Here is an 18,144-nt window from a genome sequence, read left to right on the forward strand (position 1 = left end):
CGCAGGGCAGTGGCAGCCGAGACCTCCTCGTCCACATCGCTCCGCTCCCTCACGGGGAGCCGTGAAGAACCAGCAGCCCCTCTTTCAGTCTCTTCGGGCTCCCCGCACCGGGTGGACTCCAGCACCTTACGGCCTGTCTGGGCTGCCGAGCGGCACCATAGCAGCTTCCAGGACCAGAAAAAGCAAGAAAGTGAACCGAGAGGCAGCTTCCAGGCCGAGCCCACTTGGCACCGAGTCTGTGAAATCCGGTGCCGCCGACTGGGCACCCCTCCCCCACAACCATCGGGCCCGTGTCTTTGTGTCTTTCGCTTCCTGCGAGGCTAGCAGTTAGGGCTCAGCTCGGCGCGGCGCCGACGCAGCCTGTGTGGTTACTTGTGCACAGCTCCTCTTGCCTCCCCTCCCCACAACTGTTTCCATTCTCACCGAGCAGCCACGTCCGGGTCAGACACGCAGGACAGCAGCTGGGGATTTCCAAGGGACTTTTTGAGAAAAGCCAGTGAAAGTGGGGTGTTGGCTGCCTGGCCTAGGCACTCTTGCCGAAACCCGCTTCTTCCCTCCAGAACCTTCCCTCCAGAACTAAGGCTGGCCTGCTGGGGCTACTTCCCGAGGATCCTTTCAGATTGAAATTGAACAGAAACCACCACCCCTTGAGCTCTTTCAGTTTGCTGGGCTGAGGAAAGCCTTTAAAAACTCAGCTGAAACTGGGGCTGATGGACCATTCCCTCAGAGCTTGAAGGTTCTGGTTTGAGGAGGATCTGTGAGTGACATGAGCATCCTGGGCCACTCCCTGCTTCCTTCCCATGGGCCTATGAGCATACAAGGACAGGGGTGGGAGGGGGTCACGGGAGAATCAGCACCTCTCCCTCCTTCCCACACACTCCAGGCCACAGGTAACAAGGGACTGACTCACTAGCAACACCAGGTGGCGAAGAGACACAAAGCCCTAGTGTACACACCTCTGCTAACGAGTCAAGAGCTCATTCTGCAGCGCTGATTCTGGGCATTTCTCCCACTGTTTGGTTAACCGTGCACATACTGTAAAGAATAGCTAATAAAGGGGCGCCTGGGTGGCTCAGTCGTTAACCGTCTGCCTTCGGCTCAGGTCATGATCCCAGGGTCCTGGGATCGAGCCCCGCATCGGGCTCCCTGCTTGGCGGGAAGCCTGCTTCTCCCTCTCCCACTCCCCCTGCTTGTGTTCCCTCTCTCACTGTCTGTCAAATAGATAAATAAAATCTTTAAAAAAAAAAAAAGAATGGCTAATAAAAAGAGTAAATGAATTTTACTTTTCATAAAACCTAAGTTCTAGAATTTTCACATTGCTTTGTTTTTATAATCAATACTAAGGTAAACAGGCAGTGTTATCGTTTTATAGATGGAGAACAAGAAACCTAGAAAATCAATATGGGGATATTAATAGGATTCTTTGTGGAGATTTAAGTAAGAAAGAATTTCTGGTAAATTTTTCATTCTAAAACAACTCACCTTGACCAATAACCTGATATCAAAACCCCCTACTAGGCCAGAGGGGGAAAGGAGTTTATGCCCTACAAAGGCATAATCTAACCGGATGATGGCCCAGCAGCCACCTGAGGGTCTCCAGTTAGAGGAAATGCAGCAGAATGTGTGTAGGTGGGTAAGCGAGGGTCATGGATACCACTGACTGGCCTAAGACAGAGGAAGAGCGGTAAAAAGAAGAAAAAAAGGGAGAGGGGGGAAGAGTATTAAATATGGTTAACAGGCAAAGAATACTGAGAAGCCTCAGGCTTTCTTTCAAAAGACACTTGCTGTGCCAGGTCTAGAGCAAGTCTGCAACCCCCAGACACCGGGACTACCAGCTTGATGGGGCTGCCTAAACTCAGGACAGCAGATCTTCCAACAAGACCCAAGGAAGCACACTGGATAGGCTGTAACCCCGGAAGGCTGAAAGATGGGTAAAGGGGAGCAGGAGGGCCTCTACTGCTCCGGGAAAGTGCTTACAGGGTTAAGTGAGTTCTTCCTGTGTCCAGGTAGAAAAGAGGCAAGGCATCTGTCATGGGCTTAAGAACTTTCCTAGGGGTTCACGTTTATTTGGCATTTGACCCAGAGTCCTACCCATGGGCAAGGGCACAGACTGGGTCTCCTACCCCCCATTCAATTCAGTCTCTGTTAATCCACCAGCCCAAACCCCCCACCCCCAGCCCCAGCCCCAGCAGCAATCCAAAGGTAAAATGGCTCAGAGACACGCTGTGGTCTCTCAACAGTCCGCTGAGTCTCAGAGTTGGAGGGTGGGGAGTATCTGAAGTTCTGTCCATTTAGTTCCGTAACAAAAAATTAGCAGATGCAGGAGGTGGGGAGGAAAGACAATGGCAGCCACGCATCTTGCTAGGTCTTTATAGCTGTGTCTCTGGATTTGTAGGCCACTCCTCGACTTTTCAGCTCTCGCACGATTCCTGCCACAGGAAAAGAAAGCTCTGTAAGGGAGGAAGATCCCAGAAGTTAAGAAAGGTCCCTCTACTACCACTTTGGTGGGGGACGGGAAAGGGAGGAAGGAAGGAAGCTGTTCCTAAGCAAACTGGAGTTCCTACACAGCTCATCAATAGTCCTGCTTGGTTGGCTGGTTACCACTGAAGATCCAGGCACGTGTCTGGTAATGACTTGGTAAGAACGAGAAGGAAAAGACTACGCGTCGTAGTCGCTAAAACCAAGGGTTCTGGGGTCAAAATGCCTGGGTTCAAATTCTAGCTCCTCACTTACTAGCAGGATGACCTTAGGCAAGGTATTTAACCTCTTTGTGCCTCAGTTCCCTCAGAGCGGTGAGGACCGGCATGCAGTCCCACAAAGGACTTCCAGAGAGCTTGGTGCAGTAAGTGAAGACTGGCCACTACTATGATGATTATTACCTTGGGGAAGGCGACCAGTGACTGACACTGCATAAACACCCGGCTTAAAGTTACCTATGAGAGAAGAAGAGAGACGGCAGTGAGAGTGTGTTAAGTGTAATGACCAAATGGAGGTTTAAGCTAAAAATCAAAGGAATGCTGCAACTCTAAGACAAGAACAATCACTTCTTTGGCTCCGGTATCAAACGACACAGGCACAAATGGGCACAGGACACTTTCCTCATGTTTCCTACAACCCCATCTGTTTCACTCTGCGGTCACTTACCCTCTGATCTAAGACACCCCCACTAGACCCAAGGGGCAGCAACAACACAACTCGGCCAGGACAAAGAGAAAGGGAGATACTTACTGACTCGCTGCCACTTGGAGACCCAGCTGTCCTCTGGACTCATCATCGCAATGATTCTGGGAAGGGAAAAGAAACAGAGAGTCAGCCTGAGCTTCCCCTACTAGAGAAGAGAGAGATGGAGGAAAATGCCCACTTTACTCTGCTTTCAGCCAGCAAGATAGTTCTGGGAGAGGAAACACAGGAAAAAGCCAAGTATTGAGTTCTACTAGAAAGCAGGGGAAATGGACTACTAATGCTGAGAAGGGGCTGACCCAAAGTTAGTCCCGACAAAGGTTCTCTGCCCGCCAAGCACAGGTCAGTCACCATTCCCAAAGGACTAGCTCATCTGGCTCAAAAAACATCCTTAGCCCAGATTCTCTGGGAAACAGGACAGGTTTAAAAGTAGATGGCCAGGGGGGCGCCTGGGTGGCTTAGTTGGTTAAGCGACTGCCTTCGGCTCAGGTCATGATCCTGGAGTCCCTGGATCGAGTCCCGCATCGGGCTCCCTGCTCGGCAGGGAGTCTGCTTCTCCCTCTGACCCTCCTCCCTCTCATGCTCTCTGTCTCTCATTCTCTCTGTCTCAAATAAATAAATAAAATCTTTAAAAAAAAAAAAAAAAAAGTAGATGGCCAGGGGCGCCTGGGTGGCTCAGATGGTTAAGCGTCTGCCTTCTCTCAGGTCATGATTCCAGGGTCCTGGGATCGAGCCCCACATCGGGCTCCTGGCTCAGCAGGGACCCTGCTTCTCCTTCTCCCTCTGCCTCTCTCCCTGCTCATGCTCTCTCTCTGTATCTCTGTGTCTCAAATGAATAAATAAAATCTTTAAAAAAAAAGTAGATGGCCAGTGTTACTAATTACAAGCAACACGACCATAGGGGGCTGGGCCCTGGTGCAAAGGGGGAGGAGGAGGGTGAAGGAAACCATGGGTCCTCCTACCAGAACTCAGTCAGACTTGGCCAAGGCCTGCCTCTGATGAGTGTACAGCCTAACGCACGCATGGAGACCTCTCTCAGAACTGTGCGGAATGAAACTCAAATACTGAGCTAATACATGCCAAACACCTGGCACAGAGTAAGTGCTAGCTACGTAAGCATTCGCTGTCCTTACTTATATCTTAGTAGTTCTTCCCAGGAGAGCTCTGATCCCAAGGCACGGGCAACAGAAAGGCCCCGTGAGGGCTAGAAGGCTGCCACTAGAGCTTGACAGGTCAACGTCAGGAACTTTCAGAAACGACAGAGGACATTTCTATCATTCATTCAATCAAATGCTTGCCTGCCTGCCGTGACAGGTCTGTCCCAGACACCGACTTCTGTCAATAACCACTCCCTCTTCTCCTGGCAACAACCTGGGATTCTTACTTGGGGAGCCTCCCTCCCCATCCAAATCCTACATTCTCAGCCATCTGCTGGGAGTGGAACTGCCCCCACCCTCCCCGGTGGTTAAGTAGGGGAACCCCTGCCCTGGCCTGGCAGACTGACCGGGGGCAGGCACACACACAGGCTGTTGTCTGGACCAACAGTATGGTCTCTTCTGTTCTTCACAAGCAATCTTTCTAGCCTTATAGTGCCTGTCACCCAACCTTATGATTTAACCTCAACAGAATCCCTACCAACCTCCAGACATAGCCTGGTCTTCCCACCCCATGACTCTACTCAAGTCATTTCCTTGTTTAGAATCCTTTTTCTAAAATGCTCTCTCACCTCAACCTCCTCAAAAATCCTGTACTTCTTTCTTTCAGAGCCTGATTCACATGGTATCTCCTCTGCTTCTAGCTGAGTTCATCTGGCCCTCCTCTGGTCTCCTTTAGCCCTTGATATACCCATTCTCCAAAATCTAATATCCACCAGAATACACAAATAACTCTTAGAACTCAACAACAGAAAGTCAAATAACCTACTTTGAAAGTGGGCAAAGGATTTGAACAGACATTTTTCTGAAGAAGATACACAAATGGTCAATAAGCACATAAAAAGATGCTTAACATCACTAATCATTAGGGAAAGGTGATCAAAACCAAAACAATACCACTTCATGTCCAATAGGGTAGCTACTATCAAAACCAAAACAAAACATAAAACAAAAAATAACGAGCGCTGGCAGGGGTGTGGAGAAACTGGAACCCCTGCATACTGCTGGTGGGAACAGAAAACAGTGCTGCCACTATGAAAAACAGTATGGCAGTTCCCCTAAATATTAAACAGAATGACTCAGCAATTCCACTTCTAGATATATACCCTAAAGAAGTGAAAGCAGGGACTTGATCAAATATTGGTAAAACCTGTGTTCACAGCAGCATTATTCCTAACAGCCAAAAGATAGAAGCAACCTAAGAGTCTATCGACAGGTGAGTGGATAAATGATTATTCAGCTTAAAAGAAAAATTTGGACGCATGTGACAATATGGATAAACCTTAAAGACGTGATGGTAAATTAAACGAGCCAGGCACAAAAGGACAAATATTGTTTGAGTCCACTTATATGAAGCACTTATAGTACACTTCAAATTCATACAGCAAGAGGGGCCCCTGGGTGCCAGGTGGCTCAGTCGGTTAAGCATCTGCCTTTGGCTCAGGTCGTGATCCCAGGGTCCTAGGATCCGGCCCCATGTTGGGCTCCCTCCTCAGCTTCTCCCTCTGCCACTCCCACTGCTTGTGCTCTCTCGCTCTCTGTCAAATAAATAAATAAAATCTTAAACAAAATAAAACAAAAACCACAAGAAATTCATACAGAAAGAAAGTAGAATGGTAGCTGCCAGGGGCAGTGGGGAGGGGAAAATAAGATGAAGAGAGTTCTGGAGATGGATGGTAGTGATGGCTGCACAATGTGAATATACTAAATACCACTGAATTCTACACTTAAAAATGGCAAATTTTCAGGGGCGCCTGAGTGGCTCAGTCAGTTAAGCGTCTGCCTTCGGCTCAGGTCATGATCCCAGGGTCCTGGGATCGAGCCCCATGTCAGGCTCCCTGCTCAGTGGAGAGTGTGCTTCTCCCTCTCCCTCCGCCCTGCTTGTGCTCTCTCTGTCTCTCAAATAAATAAAAATTTTTTAAAAAGTTAATTTTCTGTCACACATATTTTGCCACAATTTTTTTTAAAACTCTAATATGCAAAACTTTACACTGTGTCTCTTACTAGTAAGTACATCACTGTGTAACTCTTGACATCCCTGACAGCAGCCAACACAGTCGTTTACCATAGATGGGAGTCCCTTTAGTCATTTGTTAGCAATTTTGTTACAGTGCTAACAAATCAACAAAGGTACTGGAGTATCTGACTGTGCACATGCATGTGTAGGAAGTAAGGTTCCTTGGCAACATCTTTTTTGCCCAATCCTTCATTCTTCCTTAAAGGAAGTCAAAGAAGGAATGGATGTAGGTGGCCTCACCTTGAAGGAAGTTTACTAAGTACTGGGTTTGAGCCCAGTTTGTGTGTAAATCTTTTTTAAAAAAGATTTATTTATTTGAGAGAGAGAAAGAGCGTGCAGGGGGAGGGGGAGAGGGAGAGAATCTCAATCAGACTTCCTGCTGAGCGTGGAGCCCAACATGGGGCTCAATCTCACTACCCTGAGATCATAACCTGAACTGAAATCAAGAATTGGACACTTAACTGACTAAGCCACCCAGGCACCCCTGTGTGTAAACCCTTAATTGGCCTAGAGGCCAAAAGACACAGTATCTCCTTAACCCCCAAAGAATACTACCCTCTGGCTCCTATGTTGGGGAAAAAAAACTGAGACCTGGTCACTTATGTTACTCTCATTTCTCTTTCTCCCCATTGGACAATCTCACCAAGGGAAAACTTTTCTTATGGGGTCTCTGAGAAATATCTAACAGCATCAGCTTTCAGGTAATAATTTACCATTACTGTACCTTACCTTACCTTCACTTTCAGAAAGGATCTTCATGCATTTAACAAACATTTCCTAGCCCTCTGCCACCTTCCAGGCCCTGTGCCAAACCAGTGTGCACAAGATAAACACAGTCCCTACCATTAATGAGCTGACAGTCTAATGAAGAACTGTTCAGCAGAAATAAAATAAAAACCACCCATTTAAAATTTTCTAGTAGCCACGTTTATGAGTAAAGACAAAAGGATGAAATTAATTTCAATAACATATTCATTTAACCCAGTGTACCCAAAGAATTATCATCTAGGTATATAATTAATATTAAAAAAATTAAAGTATTTTACATTCTTTTTCCTGTTCTAAATCTTGTCAATCTAGTGTATATTTTACAGTTAGAGCATAACTCAGTTTGGACTAGCCACATTTCAAGTGCTCAATGCCAGACATGGCCAGTGGCTACTGTACTGGACAGCACCAGGACTAGTGTGTCTCAAAATAACTGAGAACAACCAGGATCGTGGTCTGCCTCACATTTACTAGGTGGGGTGGGGTGGGGTGGGAGTAACGGGAAAGTGAATGAAGGAATCTAAAGGGGCTTACCCGTCAAAGGAAGAGCTGGTGCAGTCATATACCATCTCCCGGTTACCCTTCATCTGAAGGTATGCATCACAATTGTCACAACCATCATATTCAAACTGGTCTATAGTCTGGGAGGGGGGGAAAAGGGGGGTAGGGGTGAGTGTAAACAAGGCCAAAAGAATAACTAGCTCTCTCCATATTTCTACCTGGTCAAGTAGAAGGCTCCCTATGCTGGCTCTGTCTCATCAGGTTCCCCACGCACCACTCCCACAGCTCCATTCCTAAAGTTCCACCCACCCTCACAGTCCTCCCTCTTGTTCCTAACTGCGTTTTACCTAGTCCTCTCCCTAGTCTCCTCAGGGCCAGGCATCCTCTCCGACTACTTCCCCTCAGCTGCAGATCCCCACCCTCATCTGACTCCCAGTGGCCTTCGGCTTCAACAGAAGTTCGCTGAACGTCTGTTAAGGATCAGACCTGTGCTAGCTGAGGATTCAAAGGCATGTAAAGACTGCCTGAGCTCCTACAGACTTAAACAATGGCCCCCAGCAGCTTCCCACACCCCTCGCCAAACCCGGGGTCCTGGGCCTTAATTTTCTCTTCGCTATCCCCCAGCCCCGTTCCACCTTTTCCCCCACCTGGATTCCCCCATCGCCCCTACAACCAGCTCCCAGAAGGACACCTTGACCAGCGAACACAGCAAACAAGCCCGCAGATGCCGCAGGTCCTTCGGCACCGTCTCCAGGGCCATCCTCTCCGACAAAAGAACAGCAAAGGACGGAGCCACGGATTCCTCAGCCGCAGGAAGTAAACAGCGAATTACCCAGAACGTCTTCCACTTCCGGTGCCTAGGACTTCCTCTTCCGGTGTGGGAAGCCACAGGGCCCAGCCCTCCCTTCCCACACCCCCCCCCCGCCTAAGGAGATGGTTTCTCCCGCCTGGAGGCGGGGCCGGCCGGGAGTCACCTGGGCCGGCGCGCGCACCCGCCACCTGGGCCGGCGCGAGGGCGAGGCCGTGGTGGCCGTTGGGCCTGTGGGCAGGGCCCGTGGGGGAGGGGCGGCGCGGATGGCGCCTGCGCGAGAACGCGCCGCGGCCGGAGCCGGAAGCCCGGCGGGGCGGGCCGTTTGATGTAGGCCGCTGGCAACGGGCCGCCGGTCCTCTTAGGAGGATCCCAGATGCCAGCCGAGATTCTTTTTTGTCTTGCCGTTTTAAAAGCGCAGGGCCAGAGAGTCCACTGTCTCCCTCTGGGTTATCTCTGCCGAGAGGGAAAAAAATCAGGAACAGCCCCTTTGTTCCTGAGAGCGGAATAGGGTTTCCATTTGCCGTCCGCCGGAATGCGGGCTTGTGGGCCGGTGGCGCGTAACAGGCGTATTTGATTATTTTTTAAAACTCTTTACGTACTTTCCTTGTTCCAGCTGATTATTTAGGCATTGTGCAGCGTTTAGCGTTTAGACAGTTCCTTTACTTGAGAACATCTGTAGGGGATAGGAGAGTATGTCTTTTTTTTTTTTTTTCACCTTGTAGAAAGCTAGATGCTTCTTTGCTCTGTGGTTCAAAACTGGGCAACGGACAATGACCACCCCTACGAAACCTTTCGTGGAGAAGAAGGGAAAATGTGCTTTGTGAGGATGGGAGCAAAGACTGCCCCAGGCTCTGTGGAATTCATACCAACTTAGCACCAGCTCTTGATCCTCACAGTAGTCCCACGAGTAGGCAGAGCACGGTCATTGGTGTTTATCAGAATTGGAGCTCTGGGATATAAATAGATAGTTTCAGGCCCTGCTGTTCTATCCTCCCAACCGGGCCTCCCAACTGAAACAGAGCTTCTTCAAGGGGGGCCTGCTTCTTGTGCCCATGCCATGCTGTGTTCACATGGGCTCTGTGACTGGGGTTAGAATGTTCTCCAGCACTGGATACTTTCCACCTCCAAACATGCTTTCACTCTTCTCTCAGGGGAGCCCTGCAACAACTCTGTGAAGTAGGTCTATTTTATGGGTGGAAAAAGTGAGGCATAGAGTATTTACCAAAGGTCACAAAGTCACCGAAGCATCACAAATAAGAGTGTGAAGTAAAAGGTAGAATAATACAGATAACGACTGGACCACAGAATCCAGTCATGCTTTCGCCCTTCCCTGATGTCACTAAACCGTGCTTTCAGGGGCTTAAAAACCAATTCTTGTTGCCTAGCCCACCACTCTGTCCTATCCTTTCATAAATCAGAGCCTAACTTCTGATATCGGAAATAACTTATTTCTGTCAAATGTAGAAGATGAAGCTGTTACCCTGAGTGACCGTCGTGACGGAACAAAACCACGAGACCAGACCTCATTTATGGATAAATATATTAGCAAATAAATACATTTCTCAACATAGTGCCTGATTCAAGCGTCTTTCTGTCTGGTTCAGATATAAATACCCATGTGGGTGCCTAGGTGCTAGTTCCCCACTGACTTTGAGGGAAGAAGTTTCCCAGGTAGGGTCCTGTGCCCACTTAGCTCCCACATTCACATTCCAAATGGGATAATGCCTGAGGAGCCGGCAATAGTCCAGCTGCCCTGGGGTGAATGTTACCCTCAGGAGGCTCCTCAGCCCTTGCCCACTCGGGTACCAGCTACCTGGGCCAGATGTCCTGCATGCACAACCTCTTGCATGCACACCTTCCTGGGTGTCCCTGGCCTGTATGGCTTATCATGGGAAGCTGGGCCTTGGAGCCATCTAAACCCAAATGTCCCACTTTGCTTTTCCTGTGTTTTCCCGTTCCTCATCCCTGCTCTGACAGAAAACTCCCAGAGAAGAATTCGTTGTTGTCCTTGTTCAGCTGTAATTCTGTCTTTTCTACCTTCATTCCATCCTCCCTCTTCTAGATGCAGTCCAGCAGAAATCCTCTTCTTTCCACCTACTTTAGGACTTTGGGTAATCTCCAGGAAAGAATTATTCCCTCCCCACTATCCCCACCCCCAACCCCCAGAGGAACTGGGGCTGCTGGAGTGACGAGGGAGTTTGAAAGTCGGAGGCGTCATCCCAGGTTCTTCAGGGCGCAGTACCACTTTAGGGACAGAACTCCACACCCTGGCTTCCCAGAGCCTCCCCTCTGACTTAATATAGTGGATCTGACAATTAAGGACAAGAAGGGAAAAACATTCTCCCTTATGCACCAGGGCAGGTACTGCCTGGAGAAGCTGCAGAGCCTCCCTTTTTAGGGCTCAGGGCTCACCTATGTTCCCGATCCTTTTGCAAAGAAGGGAAATGATAAAAGCTGGGGTTGCTGCTGATGCGGCAGCTTTACCGAGGAGTCAAAGCTGGTGTGCAGGACTCACCCAAGAAAGGAGGTAAGAAGGACCCATTGGCAGGTATGCACATGAGACTTGGGATGAGGAAGGCCTGCTGGGCCTGGGGAAAGGAGCAGCACCTTTATAACACCTGTCTACCCATATCTAGCTTCCTGTTCTCAAAAAACAGCCTTTAAGGGAGCCAGCCCACATAGGTAGCAGCTGGTTGCCTGGCTGGACACAGACTTGCCGCCCTGCAGATGCATTCTGCACACAAGGTCCAGAGCTGGGAGCAGGGAACACCTGCCACCCACCATCACCACTCCTCTTCTGGAGGTTCCAGGGAGTCTGGCAAAAAAAGAGGGCTGTTTTCTGAGGTCCTTTCTTCTCTCAGGAGCAGGACTCTGTGCCAGGTAGGGCCCGAGTCATCCGAAGCATGCTCTTGGTTGGAGCTAGGTCTGAGCATCTCACACAGCCTGTTCACACAGCTCCTCAATCTCCTCCTCTGAGCCTGCATTTAGAGAGAGGGGAGGAAAGAGGTCACTGAGGGTCAGGCCAGCCGCCTTCCTGTCCCACCTGCAAGACAGTATGGCTGGGAGAGAACCACAGAGAGGGAGGAGCAGGGAATGTGTCCAGAAGGGGCAATTAGACTGAAAGCTGGGAGGGGCCCCAGTTGGGATACAGGGGAGAGAGAAACAAAAAAGCTAAAGAGAAACATATACAGCAACCAGTGTGTTACAAATACTTACTATTCGCTCATTAACCCAATAAATACTTATTAAGCACTTGTGAATCTGGCCTGTTACCATGTGCCAAATAGAAGAATAAGCAGGGACCTGATTATCTTGTAGGAGAGAAGGTGTGCATGCAAAGGGAAATTATGCAGTGGGACAGGACTGGATAATAAGACCTTTCCTGGAAAGGGGACAGATCATGTTCAAGTGGAGCAATCAGGAAGGGCTTCCTGAAAGCGAAGATAAATGAGCTGGTCCTGCAGAAATAGGTAAGAACTGGATTTATGGGAATAGGAAGGCAGCAGGATTGTCTGGGTTATAGGGACTGCAAGAAGTGTTTACTAGGTTTGGCTAAAGCATGGGGCAGGGGAAGGAAAGGGGAAGAGTGAAAAATAAAGTGGGGGGCGCCTGGGTGGCTCAGTCGTTAAGCGTCTGCCTTCGGCTCAGGTCATGATCCCAGGGTCCTGGGATCGAGTCCCACATCGGGCTCCCTGCTCGGCAAGAAGCCTGCTTCTCCCTCTCCCATTCCCCCTGCTTGTGTTCCTGCTCTCGCTGTCTCTCTCTCTCTGTCAAATAAATAAATAAAATCTTTAAAAAAAAAAAAAGAAAAAGAAAGTGGGGAAGGAAGGTGGGGGCTAGTTGGTGCTAGAGCTTTGAAGGCCAAACCAGGCTCAATTTTCTTTACTGAGGAGAAAACAGAACATGTGGAAATTTCTGGACAGCTTATTTGAGGAAGATGAGCCTGGCAGCAGCAGTCAAGCAGGGTCACTGTATGTGCAGGGCCCCCCCTTCATGGCCCTGTAAGAGGGGAGGGAAGAGCTAGGAGGCTCCTGCCTTGATCTTTAGGCTGCATCTAAAACGTAGGCAGGGGCCATCAGTTCTGAAGGAGAAGGTAAAAAAGCTCTCAGGGACAGAGTTAACAGAACCTGGCACCGACTGGATTTGAGGAGCAGGGAAGAGGGAGGCGTCGAAACCAGTTCTAAGTACGGGAGAGGTGGTGGTCTGGCTCCAGCAGCCCTGAAAGCACACATGTGACAGAGTCCGAATGGATCGTCAAACACATGGCCAAAGCTTGCTTTGCATGGCCCCATGGAAGCCATGATTTTCTCTACTGTAACTGTGTACATGCCTCTGACCCCACAGACCCGGATCTCCTGGTTGACAAGTTCCATGTCCTCAGAGCCTAGCCTGGAACCTACTCCATAGCAAGCATCCAATGCAGGAAGAAAAAAGGAGGGAAGGAGTGAATGAATGAATGATAACAGCTCTAGGTCTTGACTGTAGGGTTCCTAGACTGTGAGGTCTTATATTTCAGGACCTTTGGGTTCCCTTCTGGGGTGCCTAGTGATAGCTGTAGGCAAAGAGCTTTGTCATCCACACCATGGGAGACGATGAGAAAAATGGGGAGGGGTGCTCTGGAGGAGGAAGAGGAGCATTTGAACAAAGAAACACCCAGTTAGAATTGAGGGTTTACATTATCACAATTGGTTGTAATACAATTATCAGGGATGCACTGAGGCCCCAGGAAAATGAGGTTGGTCTTATTAATAACGGTGCTTAGAAGGAAAGCCTTAGTTGTTCTTTTACCCCAGAGGGAGAGGAGAAACCCTAAGGACCCATAGGGATGCTGGGAACCACCCGTGACCTTTTTTTCTTTTCTTTTCTTTTTCTTTCTTTCTCTCTTTCTTTCTTTCTTTCCGTTCTCTCTCTCTTTCTCTCTCTCTCTCTCTCTTCCTTCCTTCCTTCCTAATCATTTACATAGCTCTTGTCATATGGCCTAGTGTTATGGATATCTGCAATTATTTCTCCTACAAGACCTCATATTGCCCAGGATTATAGCTATCAGTAATTACTTCTTTGTGCTCTCCTCAAGAGCAAGGAACACTTGTTGGCCTTCTTTGTATTTAAAGCTGATAATTGGGGACACCTGGGTGGCTCAGTCAGTGAAGCACCTGACTCTTGGCTTTGGCTCAGGTCATGATCTTGGGGTCGTCGGATTGAGCCCCACGTCAGACTCTGCGCTCAGCAGGGAGTCTGCTTGAGGATTCTCTCCCTCTGCCCCTCCCCAGGCTCTCTCTTTCTCTCTCAAATAAATAAATAAATCTCTAGAGCTGATAACTGTGTGCGCAGCTTTACTAATTATTACAATATTGAAACACTTACATTGGAGCTGCTGCCTCAGACCACCTAGGTGCTTTCTGATGTTTCATCCACACGGGCGCTTCCCGTGAGCCCTCCCTCTGGTCTGGCAACTAACGGACTATCAGCGGGCAGGGTCACAGCACTTCAGGCGCCATCCTACGCTATGCCTGTTGCTCAGTATTTTGAATGCTACCCCACTGCCCCCTTCGCAGCTTCTGTCAACCCCTCGTTGGCTGACTTCCCCCAGGCTGCAGTAACCTCCGGTATCCTCTCCTCACCACACCCTCCTCCCCTGAAAACTCACCAGGCTGGGCTGGCGGCACCTGGCAGTGTGGGTAAGGGCATGGCCTGCCCTCTGGGGTGCCAGAACTCCATTCGGAAGGCCCCTCTCCGGGTGGGTGCGGTCCGAGGGACTGGCGTGGAGTCAGACACAGCCACACCGGCTGTGAACTTGAGTAACAAGGGCCTGGGCTTTCTGGTAGCAGCCTCCTGTCCAGGCCTGGAGGTCCAAAGATCAATGGGTGGGCCTCCGGGGACCAAGGGTATGCCAAGCTGGAACTGTAGTGGGGAAAAATCTGGCAAGCTGGGTGTGCAGTCAAGTCCTGGGGCCGAGAGGCTGGGGTGAGCTCTGAGAGGCCCCCCCGCCTTTTCCTCTGTGGGTGTCGAACAGGGAGGCTGGATTTCTGCAAATGGAAGAGGCTGCTGGGACTGGGGTTGGTGGCATCAGCTGGGCCTAGGGCCGCCTCCACGAGGGCCCTGGGCCATTGTGGGTTGGGGAGCTGCCCCGAAGGGGCAGTTGGGTTGGATCTGGCAGCTTGCTGATCAGGGGAAGGCGGCTCTGGCTGGGGCTGTGTCCGAGGAATGGCAGGCCTGGCCTGGGGGACCCCAGTTTCTGGGCCAGGCTTCCGGCCGTGCCACTGGAAGCGTTTCTTGTAGTGGTGGTGCTGGTGGCGGTGGAAGTAGACGTGGCTGGAAACCTGGGTTGCCCCTGTGGGCACCACTGAGTCCAAAGACCGGGGCCGAGAGGTCACACTAGGCTGAGTCTCCTCCCCCCGGGGCTCCCCTTCCGGGCTGCAGTATACCAAGGGGTCAAAGTCACTGCTCAGGGAGCTGCGGAAGGTAGAGCTGCTGCCGTGGATGCCCTGCAGACTGATGTCTGTGCAGTTGACCACTGAGTCACTTGAGGAGCCGTGACAGGGCCCCGAACTGGAGTCACTGGCGGGCCCATCCGCCATGTAGCCACTGCGTTCTGTGCGGTAGCTTTCTCCAGAACCACTGCTGTCATGAGGCCTGGCCCGGCGTGGGGGTGCTGGGCAAGCAGAGGGGTGCTGCGAAGTGCCTCGGGGGTGGCTCGGCCCCCAGCCCTGCGCATAGGGGTGCTGGGCCACTGCCAGGCGCTGCTGCTCCCCCGGAGCCCTGGGATGTGCAGCTCTGGGGAGGCGGTGGTGCCGGGGGGCCGCACCTGGCTCCTGGGACGTTAGGAAGGGACCGGGTCGTGGGGGCCGGGCCACTGCACCCCGGGAAGGGCCCAACAGGTAGGCAGCAGGTAGGTGGTAGTGGGCATGGCCAGGATGCTGGCGAATGAGGTGGAGTCTCCGGCCCGGTTCCTGGTAAGATCGAGAGGGTCCCAGGGACTGAGAAAATGAATCTCCCTCTGGAAGAAAGAACCAAGAGCATAGGTGTTTGAGTCCACAAACCTGTGGAAGGTGGCAGCACTACACCTATTCGAGCCACATAGCCTGCATGTTCAGTCAGAGTTGGGGGACCGGTTACACTCCTCATCCGCCTGTGCCCTGGGATGCCCGGTTCCTTCCAGTCAGTCTCTCTCCCCGGGAGTCCACTCTGCATGTCCATCCCTGCTCCTTCCACCAGCCCATGTGGGGCTCTTTCACTCGGGGCCACCAGTGGCCCGTAGTGCACCTTTGGGTAAATCAGAAAAAGGCTCTCTTTCCTCAAGATACTTCACTTTCGTCTTTTAGGAAATTTTCATACTATCCTGGTTTTGTTAGAACAAGATACTTTATTGCCAGAAAACCAGAATTATAAATACACAAACTATCTAGGTGTAGGATCAACAAAGTTGTGATGAAAACACAAACAATTTTTAAAGTAATAAAGAAGTCTACGATGTGAATGGTAGACCCCTTCATATGAGGCTCTCTTGAGCAGCGCACAGCTTAAAGAACTATTAAGGCAGACCTGCTTTCTCCTCAGCTTCAAGGCAACACCCTTCGTCAGAGGGCAGCCTTGTCCTAGACCCCTCTGGCTGCACACAGGGGACTGCTTGGCCCACCTCCTACCTACGATGTTGAACATGCAGAGAGGGCAAGTCCGATGCTGATGTAGCCAGGGGTCCACACACACACGATGGAACTCATGGAGGCAGGAAATGACCCGTAGCTCCTGCAGAACACAAGAGGATCCAAACCAAAGTTATCTGTAGCTACAGCAGTAGAACCAGGCCTCCCCTTCTTGCCATGACCTTCTTGTAAAATACCACATAGTAGAATAGAAACGGTAAGGGCTTTGGTGTCAGGTAAGCCTGGATTTTGCCACTTAGCTGCATGACCTTGGGCAAGTTCCTTAACAGATAGTTTTCTGCTCCAACATGAGGATAAAAACCGAATCTACCCCCACCGCGCATTGTCGTGAGGCTAAAATGAGATCATGCATCTACAGCACCCACTGCAGAGCCTGGCACGCGGACAACACTCAACAAGGACTAGTGCCTTTCCCTGGAAGACCAGGAAAAGAGCCAGACCTCAGGGCTGTCCCCTCCCTCTGCCTCACGCAAGATACACAGGACACAGGTGCAACCAGAGCACGTGCAGCGGCCTTCAGTGCCTCACCTGGCCTCCCACGCTCCAGCTTCCCTCCCCAGCCCGGTCACGGAGGGCAAGCACGAGGCCTGCCTTACCTGGCCCTCAGAGAACTCCTCCAGGCAAATGGCACACACGGGGGCTGAGCTACAGCTGCTACTCGAGTCTGGACACTCAGCCCGAGCCCTCCTGCAGCTGGCCCGGTACCTCCTGGTGGCCAGCTGGCTGATGGCCCAGGCTGTTCGCTGCTGAAGGGGATCCTGGGAAGAGGGGTGGGGCTCAGGATAGGGCAAAGGCTCCTCTCCCCTCACCCCTGGACCTCGGTCTGTACTCGGTTCCCACCACCAGTGAGATCACATGGCCGACTGACTACCCCTAGGAGTCTGTCCCCTTCAAGCTCATACGTGGCTCTGCCAAGCCAGCCAAGTCCTCCCACCCCACCACCCCCCATCCATACCATCAAGCTTTCCTTTCCTTGATGGCCCAGGAGAGGTTTTTCATAGGCCCATCAAACTGAATTTCTAATCCCATTAACCACCCAACAACACACCCATCCTCCCCCCTTAAAACCTAAGTCAGATCATGGTACTACTTCTGCTCAAAATCCTCTAGTAGCTCCCACTTCACCAGAGTGAAAAAACACAGTCCTGCCAATGGCCTCAGCAGTCCAGCAAACTCCTGTCCTCACCTCCTGCTCTGCCCTCTCACTCGCTCTATTCCGGGCGCATGGCCCCCTAGCAGTTCCTCAGACATACTGGGCACACTTGTGCCTCAAGGCCTTTGCCTCTACTGTGCTCTCTGTCCGATCACGCTCTCCCCAAATATCTGCACATCCGACCCCCTCCCCCACTTAGGGTCTTTCCTATAAATGCCACCCTCACAATGAAGCCTTCTCTGGCTTTGCTTTTACTAATTAACCCTGTCCCTTTACATTCCCTCTTCCTTCTTCTATTTTATTTTTCTCTCTGGCACATACCACCATCCAAAATACCACATAGATAATTTATTTTGTTTATTGTCCATCTATTCCTATTAGAATGAAAGCTCCCTGAGGGAAGGGATCTTTTTGTTCACCGTGCTATCGCCAACGCCTGGAACCGTGCCTGGTCCATACTAGGAGCTCCCGCTATTTGCTGAATAAATAAATGAACGGGCAAACCTATGTGGAGGGGCTGCTGGAGATCAACAAGTCAGATGCCAGGGTATTTAGATGTAAATGATTTCAAGAGCATAAGGGCACCTTCTTTCCTCCCTTTTCCCTTCCTGCTCTTTACCCTCCCACACTCAGGAACATGCCCACTTCCACCAGGGAGCCCGCCCTGCTCACCGGCCTGCTGTGGTGGGGGCGGCACCGGATGCGCAGCACTGAAGCCAGGATGACCACAAAGATGGTGCCCACCACTGTCAGGAGGATCCACACATCATAATCTGGCTGGGGGAGTGAGCAGAGATGGAAAGAGTCATACTTCTGGAAGGAGCCGGGCCAATCTGAGAGAAACTCAGGTGCCGAGGAGACAGAGAGCTAGAGGTCCCCTTGAGTCTTCCAGCAGA

At 50.8% G+C, this 18,144-nt stretch overlaps 2 protein-coding genes across 2 annotated transcripts in view; both read right to left on the reverse strand.

The window, feature by feature from the left end:
* Positions 1 to 2,032: 2,032 nt before the first annotated feature.
* SUPT4H1 (SPT4 homolog, DSIF elongation factor subunit) lies at positions 2,033 to 8,474 on the reverse strand. Its single transcript, XM_081805278.1, has 5 exons — positions 8,312 to 8,474; positions 7,654 to 7,760; positions 3,229 to 3,284; positions 2,880 to 2,933; positions 2,033 to 2,429 (listed from the first exon to the last, which is right to left on the reverse strand). Exons 1-5 carry the CDS (start codon positions 8,378 to 8,380, stop codon positions 2,362 to 2,364), a joined length of 354 nt encoding a protein of 117 aa, XP_081661404.1. The 5' UTR covers positions 8,381 to 8,474; the 3' UTR covers positions 2,033 to 2,361.
* A 1,480-nt stretch (positions 8,475 to 9,954) lies between these two features.
* The window catches only part of RNF43 (ring finger protein 43), a 65,910-nt gene continuing 57,720 nt past the window's right edge, over positions 9,955 to 18,144 (reverse strand). The window contains exons 5-9 of the mRNA XM_081805277.1: positions 17,921 to 18,025; positions 16,692 to 16,853; positions 16,075 to 16,177; positions 14,079 to 15,428; positions 9,955 to 11,409 (exon numbers count right to left, since the gene is read on the reverse strand). Coding sequence (XP_081661403.1) covers positions 11,366 to 11,409; positions 14,079 to 15,428; positions 16,075 to 16,177; positions 16,692 to 16,853; positions 17,921 to 18,025 — 1,764 coding nt within the window. The 3' untranslated portion in view covers positions 9,955 to 11,365. The remainder of the gene's footprint in view (positions 11,410 to 14,078; positions 15,429 to 16,074; positions 16,178 to 16,691; positions 16,854 to 17,920; positions 18,026 to 18,144) is intronic.

This window comes from Leptonychotes weddellii, chromosome 15 (genome assembly GCF_054177405.1).
Source record: "Leptonychotes weddellii isolate Sample4059 chromosome 15, ASM5417740v2, whole genome shotgun sequence".
NCBI classification, from domain to species: domain Eukaryota; kingdom Metazoa; phylum Chordata; class Mammalia; order Carnivora; family Phocidae; genus Leptonychotes; species Leptonychotes weddellii.